Genomic DNA, 25,754 nt, shown 5'->3' with positions numbered 1-25,754 from the left:
CAAGTCATATCTGCAGTGTTAGAAGGCTAAATGAGGGATATATGTTAAAGGTATAGATAGTCTAATATGAGCATGCCAATAATTTAAAATATTAAATATTATAAAAATAGTTGGAAGGCTAATCCCTTATGAAATACATTTTATTAATTCAAGCAGATTTTTCCAAAGACACTTTGGAATGACAACAGCAAAGTGCAACATTATAATTTTCAGCCAATTCTTCTACTAGTAATTCAGAAGCTTACAGTTTTCAAACATTTCTTTTTTCTATATTCTAATGAGTTTTATGTAGCCTCTCAAAATGAAATTTAGCACATTGTAGTATTACAGACAGCAGTATAAAATAATGGGCCTGGGAATTTCATGTTGCCACTTTTGTATGGAGAGGTCCTTGAGAGGAAGTCTCAGAGGAATAAGGGGTCTAGTCTCTACTTCCTGTTTCCAAATGTCCATTACTTCTAATTATATGAGTAATTAATCCTAATTATAGTAATGCTTCCATACTTTAGCAACTGCAGAGGTGAGATAAAGAATATTTAAATTGATTTAGGTGATAGTTCCATCCTCTTTGTATGCTCAAATAATTAACTGAAATGACAATTAAATAATATTTAATTTTATAAGTAGTCTTTCATACTCATGAAACTGGAATACTTAGTATTTTCTAGATTTCAATAGCTATAGCTTCTTTGTATAAATTTGGAAACAACTGTATTTAATTTTATAAATATATGCACATATATTTATAAATAAGAGTTGTAAAATTTGGTTAGTCCAAATAATATATGCCTAACCATTACTGGTTTGAAAAATTTTAAATAATTTTTATGAGGTATTTATATTGATCTTGTTATCTCAACAAAGAGTTAGAAGATAAAGTAAATGACGAGAAAAACTGTTCTCTAGATCCACACATTTTCCACATAAATAGTAATTTATTTAAGTTTCTTAAACTTCTGTTTTCAATAAAACTGAGTTTGAAAAATAGTTGTTCCTACTGCTAACGGTTTCTCAGAAGTTCACACAGATATGCTCTTCTACATCACATGCTGAACTAGTGAAGACAGGAAATGGAACATTCCCTGAGGTGATCCAAATCTTGAAAGTACAATTTTTCTGTAAAAAATGGAAAATATGTACATACTTATAAAACCCAGGTGCTGCTGGGCAAGTGGGAGACTAATTCTTATTCCATTAGCTCATATTTTCCCAAATTTAACAGAAAACAGATTAAAACATGTTTATCAAAAGGCATTATAGTTTCATGTTATCCAAAAATCACAAATATACGGATTATATTATCCACATCCATTGACAATAATACAAATAAGTGGAAATTTTTATTTTCACTTATGCTAAGAATTGTTTCAAGGGCCTATGAAGTGTCTAGTGCAGTGGCAAGCGCTAGGTACCTATTAATGATTAAAACAGACATGGTCTTTTGTTCTCATAGATTCTATTGAGAAACAGTAAACAAACAAGCATACAATCCTTATAAATCTACAAACTATGATAAATGCCATTAATTCACAAATTAGAACTTTTAGGAGAGACAAAATGGACATGTAAGATTAGAATGAAGGTTTAGGAAGTACCCGTCTGGGGACTTAGCATTTAAACCTGGATTTAATCAGTTATAATGAATTAGTAGATCAAATAATGAAGGGACAAAAAGTATTCTATAGAGAAAAACAGCATAGGAAAATCCTCAAGGCTTGAGGAGCTAAGAAAGTGATATTCCTACAAACAATTGATAAAGACGGCTGGAGCATAGTAAACAAAGCGAAGAGTGGCATGACATGAGTTGGGTGAGGAGGACAGGGACAATTATCACTTAGATTTTATTTGAAGTGCAAAGGTTTATTTACTGTTTTGTTCACTAATTATTTATGTACTATAGGCTTTCTCTCCTTAAAGAACCTATGGTATGCTGGAGGAGATGACCAGAGAACAGGCAAGTGCAACACGATTCAGAAAGCACCATGTAGTGTCATGAAAGAACACAGGTGACTGCACCCTAAATAGGGATTTCTAAGCAGTCGTGAATGACCAGTAGAGGCGAAGGAGGACAACACAGAGAAATAAATAATTACTGTGAACATCAATCATTGGACCTATCTATGTACTCTCACTTCCTAGGTGATCAGACCCAATGGTTCATGCCACTCTTCGCTTTGTTTACTATGCTCCTGCCGCCTTTATCAATTGTTTGTAGGAGTATCACTTTCTTAGCTCCTCAAGCCTTGAGGATTTTCCTATGTTGTTTTTCTCTATAGAATACTTTTTGTCCCTTCATTATTCGATCTACTAATGCATTACAACTGATTAAATTCTAGTTTAAATGCTAAGTCCCAAGGCAGGTACTTCCTAAACCTTCATTCTAATCTTACATGCCCGTTTTGTCTGTCTTTGGCCCAGTCTAACTCCTCCATTTGGAAGTCTAATAGGCATTGTGAATTAAAGAAAAGTCAAAAACCAAACTGCTATTCTTCCCTCAAATAACCTATTTTTTTCTGCAATCTTCCTCATCTCAAAAAAATTTTCTTATTCTTCTAAGTTATCAATCAGTGAACTCCTTATTTCTACCTTCAAAACATATTCAGAATATGACCACTAACTACTTGCAATTTCCACAGGCACTATCCTGAAATAGGCCACCATCATGCGTCCTCTGCGCTACTTCAGAAACCTCCTAATTGATCTCTCTTCTGCCATCCTTACCTTCCTATAATCTATCTCATAATAGCAGCCAAACTGATCTCTTTAAAATGTAAGTCAGATCTTCTCCCTGTTCAGAATCCTGTAATGGCTTCCTATGTCATTCACAGTTAAAGTAAAAGATCGCACAGTGGGTTTTAGGTCTGAAATGATTTGATCTCTGCTCTCCCTCTTCCCCCAAGCATTACTTCTCTATCTTTTGACCACTTCACTCCACTCACAGTGAGTTTGCCATAGTTTCTCCAGTACCCCATGCACCATGCCATAGGGCAGTTGAATTTGGGCACTAAGATATTCCCATGGCTCATTCCCTCATCACTCTGTTTAAATGCCATCTTGCCTACATACTCCCTGCCATGTACTTATATTAAAAAAACTGAAACTCAAATGATAAAATCAGACCTAAGTTCAATTTTATGGAAATGTAGAGAATGATGAGTATTCTTTACTGTTTTGCACAATGCAAACTTTGTATGCCAACATGTTCTTCCCTTGCCTTAGTCATTAAAAAACTGACACTCTCCTTGACCAACCTTTAGCCAGGTTCCTGTGAGTCCTCTTCACTACTAGTTAAGCCTTGACCTTGGGCTTCAGTGTCTGATCTTGTGGAGTACAGTTTTAGTACAATTTTTGATAAGTCAGTTTAGAGAGAATCTCCTCACTTCTCATACCTGATCGTTCTCAATACCTAATCAAATTCTTCAACTTACATCCTTGATATTTGGTCACCCTGGCTTGCCATTCAGTAGAAATTCTGTTAAGTCAGTTTAGCAAGAATTCCTCTTACCCGTGTTATCTCTTCTCACTAATTATTCCATTACCCTTAACTTGTGCCTTGGCTATAAATCCCCTGATTTCAGAGTTGGGCCAATCTGCCTCTCCCCTGCCATAGTTTTGATACCTATCACAATAGTCTTGAATAAAGTCTCCCATGCCATTTAACACCAGTCATAACAAGTTTTTTCTTTAACTTTGTATCAGAATAATAACTTTTACCAGAAAAAATACTTATCTAAAATTATTTAGAATATGTTTTTCTTTCATTACTCAAAATTTGCTGAATTATATGATCCAAAGTCATATTACAATGTTCAGCAAATTTGGGGTAAATAAAGAAAAATATAGGTTTTCCCAGTTTCCCAGTTTCCCAGTGCCAGGGTTAACTAATGATTTGTAAATGAACATTCCTTCATTATCACTTTTGTCTCTTTTTTTTTTTTTTTAACGATTTTAGATTGTCAACTTGGGTTCCATGATACTTTGATAGAAATAAACAGGGCAAGGACCTTAGATGGCAAGTATAAGAACTTTGAAATTCAATGCTGCACTTCAGAATACAGAAGAGAATAAAAATAGCTGTGAAGGGAAAAAAAATCACTCAAAGTCATGAACACTTAACTCTTGAGATAAAGCAATATTTTAAATTTAAAGTCATTTTTTGTTTCATCTTAATGATATTTATCTATAAAGAGACCTGTTTCTTAACTTCAGATACATACAGTTCAAATATTTCATGTACTTCAAAGCTTAGCACATACATTTTGCTGTTTGACAGTGTGTTAAAATTTTTTAAGTGTCTTTAAAAAAAACAAGAAATTTAAGTAGATGACTTGGTGAAAGAACGACAACTAATTCTGAAGGATTTAGAGCTACAGGTACATTCACCCGAAAGGCTTCAAAATCAGACTTCAAAATGAAGCATCCCAATCAGTCATTTTTCTTTTCTTAGTCTTTTTCTCAATAATTGATGAAGCCATCTATATGCTGATGTTAGATCTCATCGAAAAAAATGAAAAGATTTCTCTTACAGCACTTTTAGACCCATGCTTAAATTTTTCATATATATCAAACGGAATCTGGTTCATTTAAGGATGTGCCATAATCATAACATCTTTGTTCTTTCAAATAGTTTTATTACCTTTAAGTCAACTGGCCTAGGACAGACCTGCTTTTGCTATGAACAATGGATGGGTTTCTACTGACTGGCCTACTGAATAGCCATATACAACAGCTGTTCATTCTCAATCCTTATACCACTGCAGAAATGGCTATGTATGTATGTACTTTTTTTGAGACAGGGTCTTGCTCGGTTGCCCAGGCTGGAGTGCAGCGGTACAATCATAGTCCACTGCAGCCTCAACCTCCTGGGCTCAAGCGATCCTCCCACCTCAGCCTCCTGAGTAGCTGGGACCACAGGTGCGCACCAGCATACCTGGCTAATTTTTTGTATTTTTAAGTAGAGATGGGGTTTCGCTATATTGCCAAAGCTGGTCTCAAACTTCTGGGCTCAAGTGATCTGTCCACCTAGGTCTCCCAAAGTGCTGGGAATACAGGCATGAGCCACCATGCTTGGCCCTATGTAGTTATTAATTTAAGCATCAAAATTTTAAATTATGCTTTATTGTCCATGAGTTAAACTGGAATCAAAGCAGTACAGGTTTTGCCTTCTGTCTTATTTTCTTTTTTGTTTTTTTAACCATTTCCCAATTGAGATTACCACATTAAGTGCCTTGTTACAATGCTTATCACAGAGTATCAGAAAATTGGGTGTGTGTAAAGCAGAATAATGGCTCCCCCTCCAAAAAAATGTCCACACCTTGATTCCTGGAACCGGTGAATATGGCAAAAGGGATATTACAGATAGAATTAATGTTATAAACTTTAAGATAGGGAAGTGATCCTGAATTACCTGGCTGAGCCCAATATAATCACATGAGCCTTTGAGGCAGAGGGGATTTGGTGGGAGAGATAAGGCAAAAATGAAGCGGAGGCAGAGAAATTGAAGCAGGAAAAGACACCAACAGCTGTTGCTGGCTTTGAAGATGAATGAGATCACGAGTCAGGGAAGGTGGGAGGCCTCTGAGGTTGAGTAGGAGCCCCGTCTCACAGCCAGCAAGGAAATGGGGCCTTAGTCCCACAACTGCCTGGAACTCAATTTGGCTAATAACCTGAATAAAAGTGGAAACGAATTCTTCCGCAGTCCCTCCAGAGACACTGATATCTTGATTTTAGCCCAGTGAGACTCTAAGCAGAAAAATCAGCTGCGTCGTGCGATACCCAGACTTCTAACCTACAGAACTGTGAGATAATATGTTTGTGTTGTCTTAGGCCACTGAATTGTGGTAATTCGTTATTGCAGCAATAGAAAACTAATATAGGGAGAAATACATGCACATGTACATATATGTGTGTGTAGGTATGATATGGTTTGGCTCTGTGCCCCCACCCAAATCTCATGTTGAATTGTAATCTTTAGTGTTGAAGGAGGGGATTGGTGCAGGTGATTGAATCATGGAGGCACTTTCCCCTTTGCTGTTCTTGTGATAGAGTTCTCACGAGATCTGGATGTTTGAAAGGGTGTAGCACCTCTCCCTTCACTATTTTTCCCTCTCTGATCACCATGTGAAGACGTACTTGCTTCTCCTTCACTTCATGATTGCAAGTTTCCCAGCCATGCTTCCTGTACAGCCTGAGGAACTGTGAGTCAATTAAACCTCTTTTCTTCATAAATTACCCAGTCTCAGGCAGTTCTTTGTAGCAGTGTGAGAATGGACTAAATACAATGTGTATATGTATATAATGAAATACCCTATAATTATAGTTTTTATTATCTTTAAATTAGTATTTATTTTAAACTGGATTTTAAATCTGAAAAGGTTTAATGTAATTAAATTGTATAAGATTTATAATCCAGTTTAAAATAAATACTAATTTATAGAACCTACCATATTTCTTCTGTAAAACTCTTACCTTTATAGGTCCTTCATATAGGATTGCCAGATGTTGTAAATAAAAATATAGGATACCAGTATCTTGGTTCCAAATATTAATATTAATTCCGTGCAATATTTGGGGGCATATTTACACTTAAAAATTCATTCATTGTTTATCTAAAATTTAACTACACTTAGCATCCTGCGTGTCAACCCTAACTTCATAGCTTTCAAATTTTGTTCGCATCTTATCTTTTTATAATCTGAGGACATTGGCTTCTTAGTGGAAAACCCCAAGGATGTCACCCTCTTCACACTGGCTGATCTGTATTTGTTTGAAAGAGACCCTAAAGGAAGAGGGGCTAAATTTTTAGATGTTCCAACTATTGTGGAAACTGAATATATGTGTATGTGCTAAAACTGATAAAATGACCTAAAAGTATGTAGTCTGTGAAAGGGCACATAAAGGATTGAACCCAGAAAATGATACATTTGGGCTTGGCAGAACTCTTTCTCTTTGGAAACTCTTTGGTACACATGGTACAGTTGTGTCCGGAAGCAGTGGATTGAGCCAGCACCTGTTAAGCACCTTTTGTTAGTAAAGTAAGGGTTAGAAATAAAATGTATAAAGCACAGGTATAAAATGGTTTTAGTACATTTGTCAAAATTTACAGCAAGTATGATGCCACAGTGTTTGGTCACCGATTGTCAGATTTGTAGAAAAGATAGAATAACTTTCACCCCCACATATAGCTACATGACGCTGCTAGGAAGTGTCTCTCTGCTAACACCATGAGCCTCATCACTTACTAGGGTCAGGATTTAGCACACTTGGGAGCATCTACAGAGCTAAAAGATATTTCTCTGCTGAGGTTACCAACACTCAGCTCAGCAGAAAGCAGACCTCAGAGAAATGGGAGTGCAGTCTACAATTATGTGAAAAAAAATTAAGTGATCTGAAACACATTGAAACATCTGAAGCCATAATAAATATATTAAAGTAGGCTCTTTATATCGCAAAAGGAGAAAAATTTTAATAGATCGCTCTGGGATAGTAACAGTATCACAAAAATGCAGTAAACTCTTGAGATTTATACTTTAGAAAACAGCAATGTTCTCCTACCAGGCATTGGCTGCAGAGGAACCCAATTAGATGAATAATCGCTCTGAGAAAATGTGGCATTCTGCATGTACTTAAAAACTACTGTTATATTGAAACTCAAGTGAATGACCACCTCCACACCCCCAAAATTAAATTTTTGAGTGCTGATACTGAGTGCTTTCTATGTGCCAGACATTGTTCCAAGTCTGTTTTATTTATTAATTTATTTAACCCACTCACCAACTTAACGGGATAAGCATTCTTTGCCTTAATATTATCACCATTACCATTATTATTTCTGTTGTTGCTCTTATTATTACATTTGTTTCACATTTATGGCAACAGAGGCAGAAAGAGGTCAAATAACTTGCCCAAGGCAATACAATTGGGGGTAACAGAGCCAATATTCATACCTAGTAGACAGGTTATAGAGTTTATGCTCCTGAGAACTTTACAAAGCTACCAAGCCAAGATGAAGGAACAATAAAGAGAAGCTAAACTGACATCTACAATTTTAAGAATTTAATTGTACAGACATTTATTTACATGTGTAGCTAACAGTTATTGCCTTTGAGAAATAGTTAAAGGAGAAGAACAACATATTAATAAGTATTAATATGGTTAGCTATTTGGCATTAGTGTTCATCCAAATTAGTCATGATACCAGTGATGAATAGCCAACAGGATTTAGTGTACTGTACTAATTATCCTTTACTGGAGACATCTGTCCTCATTGTTCTCTGTCGTCAAGGGATTAAAGAATGTGGTAATTTTTCCTGTTCTGGTGAACAACAAAGCTTTCCATCCTTTACAGTCCAAATATAACTGTAAAATCATTTAATGATAGTGATTTCCAAAGTGGATTGTCAAAAAAATATAAGTTGGGGTACATGAAGAACATATTCGAATTCTAGCTGATATTTTCCCACGGAAACATTAAACGTTAATACTTAAAATATGAATGACATTGGTGTCCTCACTTTTTCCATGCTCTATGGAGTGGAGTCCCATGACAGATCTGAGCCATTCTGAAGGCTATATTTGTTCCTCAAGGTGGAGAGGTCCACCCTCTTTATCTTTCAGTCTACTGCATCATATTGTATGCATGCCTGTCAACTCACACTATTTAGTTTTAATAGAGTAATTCTAATGAAATGGACAAATAAGACTTCAGATGTCTCCAAGTGCACTGTGGGTTAAAATTAATACTATTAAGGAAAATACAAACAAGAAAATGACAAACTGGCATTTTTCTTACTTCTACAGTGTGCTATGTGCCAGCTAGGCTGCAAGTCCGTGTAAAAAGTCCATATAAGCCAGTCATGGTTAAAATCCGTGAAGATCAAATCAGATTTGATTAAATGGTATTACAAAACTCAAAGTATTAAGAAGACAATTTAAAGCATGGATTTAGATCCACAGTTTTCAGTCATATTTAAAGTTATGCATATTCATGAAATGTTTAGAAGTCTCTAGTAATGTTTTCTACTTAATAGTGGAAAGTAAAAAACAAAACCATGTACTATTGGCCGGGCGCGGTGGCTTACACCTGTAATCCCAACACTTTGGGAGGCCAAGGAGGGTGGATCACGAAGTCAAGACATTGAGACCATCTTGGCCAACATGGTGAAACTCCCTCTCTACTAAAAACACAAAAAAATTTGCTGGGTGTGGAGGCATGTGCCTATAGTCCCAGCTACTCAGGAGGCTGAGGCAGGAGAATCGCTTGAACCTGAGAGGTGGAGGTTGCAGTGAGCTGAGATCATGCCACTGCACTCCAGCCTGGTGACAGAGTGAGACTCCATCTAAAAATAATAATAATAATAATAATCATCATCATCATAATGTACTATTGAAGAAAATCTCTGTTCTTCATGATAAAATTAACTGAAATAATACATGGAACATAATATAATAACTCATGAAGTAAGACATGGAAAACAAATAAAATAATGGCACCAAATTTCAATGTATTCCTTTATATACTCCTTCACTAAAAACTTCTAGAATGTGCAATAATAAAACATTACTGAAGATTTGAAGAAATAAGTATTAGAACAGAGTACCCAGAGTGGTAGATCTGCTACATCTAATGTGAAAGTACAGATTTAATGTATTTTTGAGGTTGCAGCTCCCTGATAGTCATTTAAACCAAGTATTGAACTTAGATCTATACCTTTGAATTGCTGCATTTAAAGTATAATCAATATTTCATTTAAAAAAAGAAATGCTAATATTTTAGTGAGAATCATATTGATCTATTTTAAATATTGTTATTTCATCTTTCATTCTTTAAATATATGTTTTAAAGTATGTTTTACAATATACTTTATATACTGTATAAGATAACTTACATAAAATATTAGTAAACTAATAAATGATAGACATTTTCAAGATATAAACATACATTTAGTGAGGTACATTTTACTGATGGGTCTTTAGTCAAAAAGTTTGAAAACCACTTTCTTATATAGTATGACAGTTTTAAGAAAGCAACAAATGCAACCTTCAAAATAAATGGACTAAATGGACTTTAGAGCCACATTCATAGGTTCAAATTCCAGTTTTCATACTTACGAGAAGGTTAATATATTTAATTATTTGTGTCTTACTTTCCTTGTATGTAAAATGTGGATAGTATTAGTACTTATCTCATAGGTTGTGTGTATTAAATTACATAATTAATGTAAAGTACTCCAAAGAATATCTAATATTTAAGTTCTCAACAAACATCAATTATTATCAGTAGTGGTTATAACACTCATACAGAATTATGGTTCTTCCATATTGTCTTCAAAACTTGAAGTGACCAAAACTACATATAATGTATATTTATTCAACAATTGGATAATTATTGTTTTGTGATATGGTTTCATTGGACCTGTCAATAGCACCTTAAAATGCCAGAATTTATATTTGTCTGTCTTTATTTTTGGCCAATATATAATATAGAGGAGGGAAATATTTTCCATTTTCAGGACTTTCTTCTAAAGTGATATCAGCAAAATAAGTACTGAAATGGATATAATTCAAGATTAAGTTGAGCATTTATCATTTGTGTAAACAACTCCTCATTTCTGTTGAAACTTCTCTGTGGTAGAATTGTAATTTGTAGATCATAAACCTGACTACCTTCAAGAAGTTTATAGAAAGAAAGAAATAACTATATTGCAAAGGGTGACCCATAGAGTACCAAGAATATAAGAAGAAATATTCATAATTAATCCATTATGAAATTCTGGGAATTTTATGAGAGCAGATAGCTACCTTTTCTTACATTTCTCTAGTATACAGCTGGGTTTAGTAAACGTTTTCTGTAGAGGTCCAGAAAATAACAATTTGAGGTTTTGAGAGACATATGGCCTTGATCACAACTACTCAACTATGCCATACCATTAAAGCAGAGAATACGTAAACAAACAAATGAGTATGGCTGTATCCCAATAAAACTATTTACAAAAATAAGCCATGCTCATTGATGGCTCCTGATCTAGAATCCAAGGTCCACAAGGACAAAGACTATTTTCTATTTTATTCGGTGATGTATTCTCAAGGCCTAGAACAGTGTTTGGAATATACAAGATGCTCAACAATCATTTGTTGAATAAACAAAAGGGTGAAGGATAGACTCTATATTTAAATCCTAGGTATCCTTAATAACCTTTGTAAAGGAGCATTTAGCCATTTATTTGACTAAACATTTTGAAAAATTACATTTTTATTTTGTCTCACATTTTGCAGATTGTGACATAATAGTATAGAATTAGAAACAGAATATTACATAATACATGGCAACAGAAACTAAGAAATATAGCCAACATTATCCAAATATAATTATTCTCCAGGAATAACTCTTTGAGTAGGGAAAAATAATAAAGTTACATCTGTTGATGTGGATAGACACATTGGACAACTTTCAATATTTTGCATCTAACAGAAACTAAAGATTCATGGATTTCATGATATAAATTCATTAATCTAAGACTTGGGCACACTGGTAGGCCACAACTAAATTCTTAGTCAACAAGTTGGCAGGATACTTGTCTATTAGGAAATTAATCCTCATGTTATAGCTAAATAATTGCTCTGTTTAATTATGGCTAAAATCCCATCCTAATACATAATCATTTTAGGCATTAAAATAATATTAGCACTTCATATTTTTAACATGTTTCCATTAGGAATATTTTAATAGTGGTTTTTTTTAGTGTTTGAAGGAATAATTTACTAGTCTCAAAAACAGAATCAAAAGGCAGAGAGAACTGGACATTTGTATCCATGAAGGATAAAGTGACCCGCACGGGAGTAAGTGAGCTACATGGGTTTATCTTTATCACTGGTTTTTAACTGTAGATGATTTTAAACCATGGAAAGGAATAAAGGTGAAGGAGAACAACTCTATGTGAAGAGCATTTACAACAATGTAATTGTTTGATGTAATGTGACAATGAATACTACGTAATGAACTCTTTCTTAAGATACAAGCAATGAAAAATATTTCTTGTATATACTTGCAATAGAAAACAAGAACAGAGGTTAGTAAGAATCAAACATTTCAAAGGAAGTTTATAAAACTGTAAGCTTTAAGGTATAAAAACTTTAATATAAATTTATATAAGCTGTTTGCTGAGAAGCTAAAATAGAACTTGTGCAATTAAATTCAAAGGTATATCTAAAATTATTGCCAATTTAATTTTTCATTTAAAAGGCAAAAATAGAAGAGATATAAGATTGTTCCCCAAATTATTAAGAATTGTCCTTTTCTGACTTTAAAAAAATTCTCTAACTATTTGATTTTATTTTTTAACAGTATCTCTGTATCTGGAGTAGATAACATTATCCCCATCTACATATTAGAAACTCAGGGCATGGAAAGAACCCATTGTTTGTACTCTTCACTATCCATATTGCTTTTGAAAACTTCTGACATTGTCTGGCCAGCACTTCATTTCATTCAGTTAAGTGTAAAACCTCAGTGTTAAAATTCCTACTGAAAGCATGTTATAGGTAGATAGACTGATATACATAGGTAGATATAGTAATGATTTTCTAAGAAAAAGGTAAATAAAGTAAAAGTGATAGTTTATAATGAATACTGCACATACTTTTCTGACATTTTTTCTCAAAATAATCTTATGTCCATGATGATTTATTTATTTAAATTTCCATTTTAGGGAAGGAAATATCATTTCTGAGTAACTTTTCATGGTGCATCATTCATTTATTCATTCAACAGTATTACTTGAGTGAATTCTACATGCTAACCTCTAAAGATAATACACTGAGAGAAAATCCATAAGGTTTTGTTTTCACAGAGCTTACAGTACTCATTCGAGAAGACAGATATTAATAGGTTATTCACACTAACACATGTGTAATTGCAGAATGATAAAAGTTTTCCAAAAGAAAAAAATGGGCTTCTATGAAAGCATTTAACAATAAGATTTATTATGGACTAATGAATCAAGCACGACTTTCCTTGGAAAGTGTAGTTTGAGTTGATATCTGAAAGACAAATAAGTGGTAACTAGATGGAGGTATGAACAGAAGGAAGTGATAGGGAATGTTTTAGGGCAGAGGTGCTGAGATGGGAAGGTATATAGAACCTCTCAGGAAGTGTGAAGCAGCCAGTGTGACTGAATATGGAGAGCTCTTGAAAAAAGAAGCTGAGCAGCAGACAGGGTCTAGAACGTGCACTTCTAGGTAAAGTATCCACACGTCCCTGTTTGCCTGGGCTGGTTGTCATTTTGATCAGATACAATCAGGAGGAATGATTTTTGCATCAAAAAGAATCTTAAATATTTATTCCCTGGGAAGCCCTGAAACTAGACTGCACAATGTCTCCATATGAGAGAAAGAAATAAGACCAAGCCACGCAGACTGTCCATTCTCTCAAAATTTGTAACTCATATTTTGCAGGGAATATTAAAGGGGACAGAGGGATATGAAAAACACTTATAGAGAAGTTTAAATATCTTCAGCTGTGTAGAACATGAGCTCTGCAACGACTAAGAAAGACTGATTCAAAGAGAGGCTCCCTCTTGTAGTAGATCAGCTTGGGGAAGGAAGGAAATCGTGTTACTTTCAGAGGATGATCAGAAGTCCAAAGGTGATTAGAACCTATACTGTGCTCTTGGCCAAGTTTAAGGATTTTATGGGTTCTTAGTGAATAGGAGCTTGAAGGTTTTGTCTGTTAGCTACGAAAGAATGCACATAATTTGCCTTAGTGTAATCAGCCCTTTTCAAACAATTGGTCTAAAGCTTTAAAAAGTTATAAACAGCAGAACCCCTGTAGGTATTTTTAAGTAGATAAGTCAAGATTACAGTATTATCGTGTAAAAATCTAGTAAAACATCAGATTTTATGAAATGCTGTTACTATTTTTATTTGCATGTATTACAGAAGCTTCCATTAGAATTAACCGAGATATATTAAAAGTGTTTTGTAAAGGTTAAAAGACTATAGGAATGTAAAGTGAATAATAATTCTAATGACTATCTTGCTTTACCAACATCCATAGCTTTTCCCTTTCATCATATCATTATGTAACATCCTTCAATGTAAAGCTACGTTTATAAGCAAATACTAGTGATGAATCTCATCGTAACCAGTTATTTCCACCTGGGCTTTAGAGATCCAAGAGTTTTTAAAAATATTTTTTGGATTTCTAATTTCTATGAGTTTATTCAACTTTTAAGACATTTTCTAGTATGTGTCTTAAGGACATTATCTTCGAACGTATTTCCAGTAAGAATATATCTCTCATATATAGGAACATATTGAAACTACCAATGTATTACTTATGTTTTTATATAATTCCACTTTTCCTTATTTTGAATTCCAGCTATCTATTGTTTCAAGAAGGTCAAAATAATATGAAAAAAGTGGAAAAATGTTACAGGCACTGAAATGCTTATTAATACATAATATGGATAAAGGTTAGAGTATTAAAGTGCCTTGAACTACAGAGGTCACTGAAAGATGCACCCAACAAATATGATGAAGTTAAATTAAAACACATAATTAAAATGTTGATGCCATTATCCATAACATTTAAAATTACAATGAGTAGTGTTTCTAATATAACTTTAATGTGGACATCTAAAGCGCAGTGCCCAAACCATGATTCTCATGATTTTTCTCATTGTATGCTATTTATAGAGGACTGCAAAATACAATCGTACTCAAGATACTTAACATCCATGTGTAGGCTAGTGGTTCCCAGTGAAGAGAACTGGGAATATCATCCCCCAGAGGACATGTGGAGAGGCGTTTTTGGTTGTCATATTTAAGTGGCGGTGGTGCTACTGGCATCTAGTGAGTGGAGACCAGAGATGTTTCTAAACTTATAATGGCACAGACAGGACAGCCTCCACAACAAAGATTTGGTCCAAAGTGTCAACTCTGCCATTATTGTGGAATCCTATTTTATCACAATGCTTTTTGGTTTATATATTCCAATCAAACCATTTATTTTTATTATCTACCTCAGCAGATAATAATATCTAGCATTGGCAAAAGTGTCAGAAAGAGGACACTCTCATATGTTGCTGGTGAACCTATCAATTGAAGTAATTGTTTTGAAGGACAATTTGTAAATTTTAAAATCTGTATATACTTGCATTTCTACTTCTAAGAAGTAGTTCCTAATAATTGTATGTAATAGATACATGAAATTATATTGGAATAAAGATTCCCTGTGCAGTATTATTTGTAATAAGTAAACTTTGGAAATACATTAAATATTCTTCAATAGGAAAGTTATTAAATAAATTAGCACACAGTCATAATATACATGATAAAAAGAGGGTAGAACTGTATATTCTAACAAGGAAAAATGAATATGATATATTACCGATAATAGACAATTCAGGTTTTTTGAATTTATAATCAAATATACACACAGCAGAGGTCTAGAAGGATACAGAGTAAATATTAAGAAAAATGTATTTATGGGGAGAATGAGTGTAGGATGGAATATTCATATTTTTACCTTGCACAGTCTTGTAATATTTGCATTTTTCCAATCTTTGGAAATTTGTGCTATTAAAAATACAATAAGAATGTCTTGCATAATAACAGATACGTCTAAATGTGGCCGATCTTGTAAGAGTCATAAAAAATTCATTTTGAGTCGGTTTTAATAAGTATTTCCTGGTGAAAGGGAATTAGATTGTAGACATACAAAGGACAACTAGAGGTTACAACAAAAAGTGAGTGGAGTTCTGGTCAGATTTGAAAAGAAGTTGTTAAGAGTAGTGATACAGCAACACACAATTATGAGAGTTTTGATTTAAATTCAAATGAAAGCTCACAGTTTTTAAATAAAATGCCTTATTTGGACATAGCTTAATTAGTATTTGCCTCAATCAAGCAAATACTATTCTTCAATGCTGAATGTGTCTAGGGGAAACTTCAGTTTCTATTTAAAAGTTAAATTATTTTTACAAACTCTTCTTTATAGTTGTATGCTTGAATCTAATCACTTACATAGTTTTAGTTTAAAGAATTGAGCATTGAAGATTAAAAATATTGAATAAAGAAATAAATGATGGAAATTATCTTCAGTTTGCAGCTTGCTTTACAAAGATTTAGACGTCTCCTTTTTGTACAGCTCAAGCTTTCAAAAGCAAGGCTAGGCCTTTTCAAGTACAGTCACAATCTTAACATTTTAAATGTAGTTATTCATAGAGAGAATCAATGAGTTCACTGGTTCATGTTTCAGAATTCTAAGAGATTCTTAATATTAATGAACCAAACACCTGAAGAAGTACTTTAGTAAGATCAATGCAGAACATGTTACTGTTCAAATACCTAAGTAGGTATCAGAACTTATCAGAACAGATTAAAAGCTTAAATATTTGTTTGAAACAACATACATAATAATACATTAGTGTTGAACTAATTCTGTTCTTACTGATTTATATATATTACCTCAAAGGCATTTTACATCATATTCCCAAACCAGGCAAGCCTCAGGGCTCCATTCATAAAAATAAGCAAATACCATTTAAGCCATTAGTCTATAGTTCTTACTCTATGGATAAACTGTAAGGATTCCATGTAGGAATGATTGGGATTAAAGTTTGCTCTATAGAGATTTCTTTCCTGGAGCACAAGTCTTTCTAGATGTGTTCAGAGAAACGGTGAAAGCAATCTTAATCTTCATATAAGGCCACAAAAAATTTGCCCCTAATTACCTATTTAAATTTGAAGCTTCACTTATATTTTGTCTTCATTCTGGAAAATAAATATTATTTATTCTGTTAAGTTTCTATTGGTTTTCTTTGCAATATTTCATATTTACTTTGTTTTAGCTAAACTTTTTCTGGTATAGTTTACTAGAGACTTCTAACAAATTCTATATAGCAACAGACACATGTATAATAATCAATAATAATCATATCTTACTATAATTAAATACTGCTACTTATTCACTAATACTTTAAAAATCAAGATCTAAACACACACAGACACGCACTATAGTTGGCTACACATATATTCCCTTGCATATAATGTTTTGCTGTAAAAATCATGGTTTTAAAATGTCTTTTTATTTAATTTTAATACAAAAATGTAGGTATAGGAATGCCATAAGATTATCCTCCAGAATGTTGTGCATTTTCCTTTTTTAATTGTTAAAAAATAAGTTAAAATTGTTGTTTTTACCATAGCCATGTTATGTAGGGCTGGCATCATTAACTTCATCTGCATATTAGGAACCCAAGGCTAGGGGTAGAAAAATAGCTTCAGAAAGATCACTTAATCTTGCTTCCTCATTTATTACCGTGGATATTTTTAGTGGCTCAATTAAAATATACACATAATTACTGAAGACTTACTGGGCACTTCTATACTGCAGGGCAACCAAAAAGAGGGCCACAAAGTTTTACCATTCTAGAGTCCATCACTCACAGAGATTCCAATGTGAATGCAGCTCCCTAAAGAGCACATTGCAACTGTGACTCCTAAAGTTGTGCAACACAGTGGCACTGATTATTGAGCAAGATGATTAGTGAGTAAGATGCGGTAAATAAATCAAGAAAGGCATAGCTCTATGATTGAGATGTAAACTAAAAATAAAATTTGAAGCCCTTCATCAACTGAATAGACTCTGTTGTGCCAAGGAGACCCCAGAAAAACTTGAAAACTGGTCCCTGGTGCCAAAAAGTTGGGGATTGCTGGTTTAAAAACAATAGCTGACTGCATTAATGTTAAAATAGGAGGTCATAAAACTGCCAGAACAGACTCTTTGTGGCAATATGATACCAAATATCAACAGGACCTAAGGCTATGCCAGGCCAGGGTAAGTCATGCACACCTACACTTTAAAAAAATTGGCAAATGGGAACTAATTAAACTAAAAAGTTTCTGCACAGCAAAACAAACTATCAACAGAGAAAACAGACAACCTATGGAATGGAAGAAAATATTTGCAAATTATGCATCTGACAAAAGTCTAATTCTAGAACTATAAGGAACTTAAATTTAGAAGGAAAAAACAAACAACCCCATTAAAATGGGGACAAGGGACATGAAGAGACACTGTTCAAAAGGAGACATACACATGGCCAACAAGCATATGAAAAAATGTTCACTGTCACTAATCATCAGAGCAATGCAAATCAAAACCACAATGAGATATCATCTCACACCAGTCAGAATGGCTATTATTAAAAGGTCAAAAAATTACAGATGCTGGTGAAGTTGGGGAGAAAAAGGAATGGTTATACACTGTTGGCGGGAGTATAAATTAGTTCAACCATTGTGGAAGACAGGGTGGCGATTCCTCAAAGACCTAGAAACAGAACTACCATTTGACCCAGCAATCCCATTACTGGGTATATACCCAAAAGAATGTAAATTGTTCTATCATAAAGACACATGTTCACTACAGCACTATTCGCAATAGCAAAGACACAGTATAAACTAAATGCCCATCAGTGGTAGACTGAATAAAGAAAACATACATATACACCATGGAATACTATGCAGTCATAAAAAGAATGAGTTCATGTTCTTTGCAGGCTCATGGATGGAACTGGAGGTCATTATTCTTTGCAAACTAATGCAAGGACAGAAAACCAAATACCACATGCTCTCACTTATAAGTGGGAGCCAAATGAGAACACATGGACACAAAGATGGGAACAACAGACATTGGAGCCTACTTGAGTGTGGAAGATGGAAAGAGGGAGAAGATCAGGTAAAATCACTAATGGGTACTAGGCTTAATACCTGCATGATGAAATAATCCATACAACAAACCCCCATGACACAAGTTTACTTATATAAAAAACCTGCACATGTACCCTTGAACTTAAAATAAAAGTTAAATAAAATAAAACAAAATAAAGTACAAATTAAAGTAAAATCTCTTATTTTTGTTCTGAATACTAAGCATCCTAGTGAGGGATAGCAAGGGCCTGACTATAAACATGGAGGAGAAGAAATGGATGAGTTTATTTGTGGAGGTAAAAATTTGTTTAGTAGTTAATGACAATCTGGACTAAGAAGTGATTAATGTATTTTAAAAAGATGATTCTTGAATACTGTGAATAATGATGATACTTCAGTTGATGTCTGGTATTGCCTGGTTTACAATGCTAACTACTTCTTGTTTTGCCCTTTGTTCTCCCTCAAAAGGAATCTGGCAGGCTTATAAGGGCTGCTTGCTTTAGTTCACACTTGCAATCCTCTGCCCTTTCACAATTATGTAAAGTAGAACCTGCTTCTTGTCACATCCACAAACAAGGTCCTCCACCTCAATGAAGACTTTTGAATGTCTATGATATATACACTGATCTCTCCACATCTTACCAGTATCACTTACGTGTAATTATATACTTTTCTTTATCATGTGTGTTGTCTTTTTTCCTCTCATTCATACTGTAGTGGGCAGAAGATATTTCTTATATTTTCTTTGTCTTTCTATCATGTCCAGAGCACCCAGTTAACATGGTGAACTTAATCATACGGTTTGCGTCTTTACCTAGCAGGATATTTATTCTAAAGCATAGGATGCGAATTCCTAATCAGTAGGTCATTGCTATCTCCAAAATGGCAAGTGGTGATCAATTTTGAACATCTGATCATTTGATGTTCATCTGATCATTTGATGTTCATCTGATCATTTGAACATTCGAACATTCCTACTTCACCAAGGAATCTCTACTTGGTGAAGTAGAGTTTTTTTTGGTGACATAAAAGTTACTTTTTTTTTCTTCAGGGACTGCCATAAATTTACATGCCATAGCTTTTAGTAATTTTAGATTTTTAAAAATCTGGTGTTTACTTCTTTTTCCTTTCCAGATACTTGAAGCATATGTGTTTGAGTAGGGGCAGCGTGGTTGGTTCTGAGATACTGGTCTTCTACTGCTAAGGCTCCACAACTCTGTGATTGGAGGGTAGAAGGGTCTGACCAACAGTTGTTATGGGAAAGCTGCATGATATAATTTTGGTTTAGTCTGGTTCTTATTACCATTGCTAGTCTTGGCTTAAGAGACAGTCTTCACTTTGATGGTATGCATAATTTACTTGGTGATCACAGTATTTCATTTCCATCTTGGTCTCTTCTATTCTTCAAAGATGAATATCCATATCTCCATTCAACCCATTCTCTTCATTGTACATATCTTCACATGACCTAGGCAGACCTGCAACTTCTTTCCATTTCTCCGACTTATCTCTGCATATAGAATAGCTCAAGTCTTTGGGTTTTGCCCCATCATTTTATTACTAGGGACACTGTATAATAATCTTTTCTGTCCCTGCTGTTGAAGAATACTCCAGTAAGCACATTGCCTGCAGGAAACTCCATACAAAAGCAGGTGCTAGTCTTTATGTTCACATTTGGCTCGAAATCAGGGGATATATGGCAAACTCTCATAAAAAATGCTCATCATAATCTGGTATTCTTATATCCCAGGGACACATGAAAATTCTACAGTCATTCTAGCAATGTGAGATCAGGGTGATAATTTTACTCTTACCATTTTGATTCCATGCTCTGCAAACTTTTTTGAGTGTTCCTCTACATCTTATCTTCAGGGGATAGGGAAACACCATCATTTTTTCTTATTGGTAGAGAAAAGAAAAACTTCTAATAGAGAACATTGTCCTCCCCTAAAGGCCAAGCATGCCCAACTCTGAGCCATCATCCACTCAGCTCCCTTCTCCAGTCCTCTCACAGGGCTATAGCTGGCCCTTCTCTTTAATTGTATGACCCATGGGAAGAGTCAGGTCTAAACTGTTGGTGGTTCTTTTTTAAACGTTTGGTGTTCAATATCTGTTTGACTTTATCTTTGAACTAGATACTATTATTGGGCAACAGGAAAAATGTCATCTAATGTTGTGTTATACAGCTGAATAATAATAGTAATATGCAAGCATTAGCACAGAAGAACAAAGATAACTGGAGATAAATAATTCACTTTGATTCAATAATTATCTAAGAATTTCTTAGTATTTAAAAAAGATATTATAAAAAACGAGGAATATTTAATTTTAGAGTAAAACTGAGGGTCCTAGCTTATTTTTTAAGTAGCCTGACCCTCTGGTTAACCTGGAAATGATTATCATACAGAGACTGTATGGGAGATAAATTGGCTCATTAGCTCCAGACTAGAACAATGTGACAGTGTTCATTTAGACTTCTAGAAAAGTTTGCAGGACTCGTTTTTAAATAATTTCATCTAAATTCTCTGTATCTTACCATAAAATAATCCAAATTAGCATAAGCAACTGTTAAAAACTATTTCAAATAATACTTCCCCTTTCTTATTTTAGAGAAGTATGCTCTTGCTTTTGTTGTTTTAGTATAATTTCTATCATGCTACTTTTTATCTAAACAATAAGAGTCATTGCTCCACGGACCTTTCACTTGTACAAAACAATGGCAAAGATGGTTTTTCCTATGGTGAGAAAATCAGTAAAATTAGGATATGCCATCACATGAAATACTCATCTCAGGCCAATCCATAAAACTATGTGAGTGGGACACCATTTTATATTCTTATATGTGTTGGAAATTTTGGAGTTATAATAAATTAACTCAACTTGTTTTAGCTTAAATCTGGCTCTTGGTTTTTCTTTTATAAAATATTGTTTGATTTATTGTGAGAATTACAAATGAGTTTTTGTGATGAGTAGAAAGTATAGTTTATGAATGCACTTGATTTCACCCACACCATTGCAAAATAAAGCCTGATGAAAATTCTCTGCTTTGCATTTCAGGTCCCTCTCCATTTAGCAGTACCCTCACAACCAGAAAAAACTCAAAGGAAAGAGGAAGACAGAAAAAGAAGTTCAAAAAGATGACTAGCTTATGGTCAACACATATGGAACAAAGTTGTCCAAAATATTGCCATAACTTCTCTACTGACAATTCATTCCACTCTAGAGTCTTGTCAGACCTCCCAGATTCATTGACAGACTATTTTATTCAGAAAGACTGTTGAAAACTTTCAGCACTTAGAAATGCTCTTCAGACATATAAAAATGTCTTTATTTAGAATGGAACATATAATGCCTGCCAAATTTGTAGGTTTGAAACCACTTCCAATAAGAATTAAAAGGCCCTCTTCCTTGCTGAAATAGGACTATCTCAATATATGACTTGTCTGTTCATGAGAAATAGTGGGTTCTTGTCTCTGATGTTGCAATTTAGTTTAAAATCACTTTATGATGACAGGGTATATAAAGATGATAAAACTATAAAGATGACAGTCTAATCTTCAAAGATGACCGATCATCGATAAAAGATTAAATAACGTAAACATCTAAAATGCCAAATTATCAGCTGGTTGGCACACTCTCTGTGTTGAAGTATGCCAAGGTATTACTGATAAGCGAAAAATGCTTTTTCCTCTATGTTATGCAGACATCTATACTCCATCAAGAGGGGCAAATGAATTGTAATAGCTTTGAATTTAAAAGATATACATGTATTTTTCAATTACAGTATATGTAAAATGCTGATAAGTGATATACTGTAACATATTCAAATTCTTTTTTTTTAGAATAACACCTTATCGCTGGAAATTTTAAGCGCCCTATTATCATCACTTTTTTGAATTGTAATAACAATTTTATATATACATACAAGAATGATTAGGCATGCTGGTCCTATAAAACTCCAAATAAAGTTGTTTTCGGTGCTAAGCCAACATCTGAAAAGTAAATAAAAGATAGAATCTATACATATGTTTGCATGTACTTTAACATAGCAAAATTATCAAAGATACGCAAAGCACATTCAAAATTATATTTCAAATGCCCATGAAATCATTTTAACTTACACTTTGGTTGTGCCATAATATCTGTATCCTAGTGCTGCTGAAAATCCAACTACCACGGCTGGGCTTAGATAGCCAAAGATATAAAAATTCTTGTGCAAAAATCCCTTGTTGTAGATGACACCCACAACAATGAGATAGAGATGTATGCCTTCAATGCACATCCACGCAAAAGCAGCTAAAAAGAAGTAGTGTAGCAGTCCGGCAATGATTGAACAGAAGAGCTAGAAATCAAAGAAAAAAAAACATTGGCAGTGTTTGTTTTAAAATTATCATAACATACAATTTCTACTTTCGCTGTAAATCACAACTTTCTTTATACTATAAAGTATGCCACTTTATATAATGATTAGTCATATTAAAATATCATGTCAGTTCTTAAAGATGCAGTAGTTCTAGCTGATTTAGATAAACAACTGCGCTTCATCTACGTGAAATATTAACCAATCTTGTGACTGAACTAAGTTACTGTTTTTGTCCAGAGGTTTATAACTTTTGTATATTTATGTTATGTGATAAATTGTGGATTATTCACATGTAAACCATGGTATCTTGGTGAATATGTTAGGATTTAAGTTTATTTGTGTTTTGGAGATGCCTCTCTTTTCCTTTATTTTATTCATGCTCAAAGAATGAAACTGACTTACAGTACTCTGCTAAACAAAATAAAATAAATATCCTAGGTGACAAAAATAAAATTTACAAAGTAGATTAATAATATATTTCATCAAAATATCCATTATAGAATTACTTTCAACTGTTAAGATTATCATGTAAATTTGAGATGGCTTTCACTTAAACATACTGTTCAGTGTTTATTTCTCATCTAGAACTAAAGTTAGACCTATAAGAAATAACAGAAAAAGAAGTAGTTACACTTCCCATACTAGTAAAGCTAAAGGTATATATCATGGGAGAGATAACATAATACATACTTACGTACCTATCCCATTAAAAAAACAGAATATAATTCAAGATTAATGAGATGACATACTAAAATATGTTAGAGAGTACTCTATAAGTCTGGGGAACAGAAAGATCATTGGCAATTAAACTTTGGAAATCACTGTAGCAAGGAAGTGAGATTTGAGAGATGACTGGAAAAATGGGACAAATTTAATAGGTGAAAAGTAGTTGAAAGTAAACACTATAATGAGTAGTTCTGGGGTGAAGATAATGGTGGAAGGTAACTGAAAGAGGAACTAGGCATCGGAGGATAGTGGGAGATACATAAAATTGAAAAGTGTTACAAATACCACTGCAAAACATAAAAATAGATAAGGAGTTTACAGTCTAGTATATACTATTTAAAATAAACACTTCTTGCCATCTACTTCAGAAGAAAACCTTGCTGATTGTTAGTTTCAGTCTTTGAAAGATTTCTAAGAATGGAAATATGGAGGCAATTTCACTTTTTGTGGTCATGAGAATTACACTTCTCCAATCTCCAACTGCAAGGAGTGCAACTGACCTAAGGCTTCAGCTGCAGCTGTAGGAAATCCATTGCTGTTCCCACTTCCCATAGGCTGCTGTCAGCCCATGACTGAGCACAGTAGGGTTACTGCTGTGAGAGACACAGGATTCCTCTTACAAAGGATTCCTGCTCCTGAGAGACAAAGATTCCCCTGACAGGTCACGTTGGCTCAAGGACTTCTGAGAGGACTCCTTGACACCTGTGCTGACTTTTCCTTAGAACTGCATTACTGTGTGGAATGCTTTTGCTCACTCTTCTTTTCTTCCCTCAGGATCATACCTGAACCTTGGTCTGATAGCTCTCCAAGCCTCCCTCTCCCCATTTGCTCTCACCAGCAATTCCCTTAATAAATCTATTGCATATTTAACCCCATCTTAACACCTGCTTCTAGGAGGACCCAGACCAATACAATATGAAACCATTTGAGAAGATTCAAATGGTTCAAAATCAATAATCTTGGGAAATGGGAAGTTAGAAAACATACTAGGTAAAACCAGTTTACCACATTCTAATCTATAAACTGTGACTGCATTTATGTTCAGTCCCTATTCTAAGATAAACTTTATTTCTAATTCTCTCTCTCCTTGGTCTTTGTTTAACATCCATTTAAAAACAAAACAGAACAACAAAAAAGTATTTATTCAGTTTGTTGAAAAGTTTTAATTTGTCCCAATAATTCGTCATAATGAGGGCCATTTTTGCTGAGTGGACTTGATAAGTAGTTTGCTTAGCTGTGTTAGCATTATCAAACTTAGAAAGGATAGCTGAAGAACAAATTATAGAGTATGTCTGCCCCATTAAACCCTAAATTACAATTAATGTTTCTAGGACATACACATCTAAGAAAGTACACATATCATAGGACAAAAATAGAGATTAGGATGTCTACATACCTTATTAGTATTTGTATTGATCCCAACAAGAAAAACAAGTTCAGCAAGAAATAGGCTACAGCAAAGATTTTTGTGAATTGTTGTCCTGGTGCTTTGAATTTCACTGAAGAACCAGAAGGTAAAAATGCATATGGCAAGACAAATCAGTGAAATAATTATTCCTAGTTGAGTGATCCTTGTAAGAATGTTATAATCTTTAGTACCCTAAGGGAAAATAATAATAAAGCTGTTAAAAGAATAACTCAGTAACTTGTCAAAGGAACTACAACATATAATGAACTTCCTTTTTTGGTGAAACATTAATCAAAATGTTCATAAAATGTAAGAATATAAATGTGCATTTAGATGAGAAAAATTTTGTACTTTTGAAAATCCTCAATATCCACATAAATCTGATGTGAATCATGTAGCACTTTGACAGTTCTGTAATTGGTGATTTTTTTTTCTAGGCATAGTATTAGTATTAGTACATGGTTTACCAATGTTATCGTCATTAATTTCATTACATCAGAAAGGCAATCGATTATTATAAAGTGAAAATGGTTAATTAAAACAGAT

At 33.9% G+C, this 25,754-nt stretch overlaps 1 protein-coding gene across 3 annotated transcripts in view; it reads right to left on the bottom strand.

Moving 5' to 3' along the window:
* Positions 1–25,754, bottom strand: part of ADGRL4 (adhesion G protein-coupled receptor L4) — a 153,668-nt gene that overhangs the window by 4,168 nt on the left and 123,746 nt on the right. For all 3 annotated transcript variants that reach the window (XM_032155506.2, XM_032155505.2, XM_058439872.1), the window contains exons 10-12: positions 25,197–25,400; positions 22,833–23,053; positions 22,637–22,703 (exon numbers count right to left, since the gene is read on the bottom strand). In XM_032155506.2, the coding sequence (XP_032011397.1) occupies positions 22,637–22,703; positions 22,833–23,053; positions 25,197–25,400 (492 nt within the window). The remainder of the gene's footprint in view (positions 1–22,636; positions 22,704–22,832; positions 23,054–25,196; positions 25,401–25,754) is intronic.

The sequence above is a fragment of the Hylobates moloch genome, unplaced genomic scaffold, assembly GCF_009828535.3.
Source record: "Hylobates moloch isolate HMO894 unplaced genomic scaffold, HMol_V3 SCAFFOLD_5, whole genome shotgun sequence".
Taxonomy (NCBI): Eukaryota; Metazoa; Chordata; class Mammalia; order Primates; family Hylobatidae; genus Hylobates; species Hylobates moloch.
Note: the sequence above shows the minus strand (reverse complement) of the source record. Positions and strands in the feature narration are given on the sequence as shown.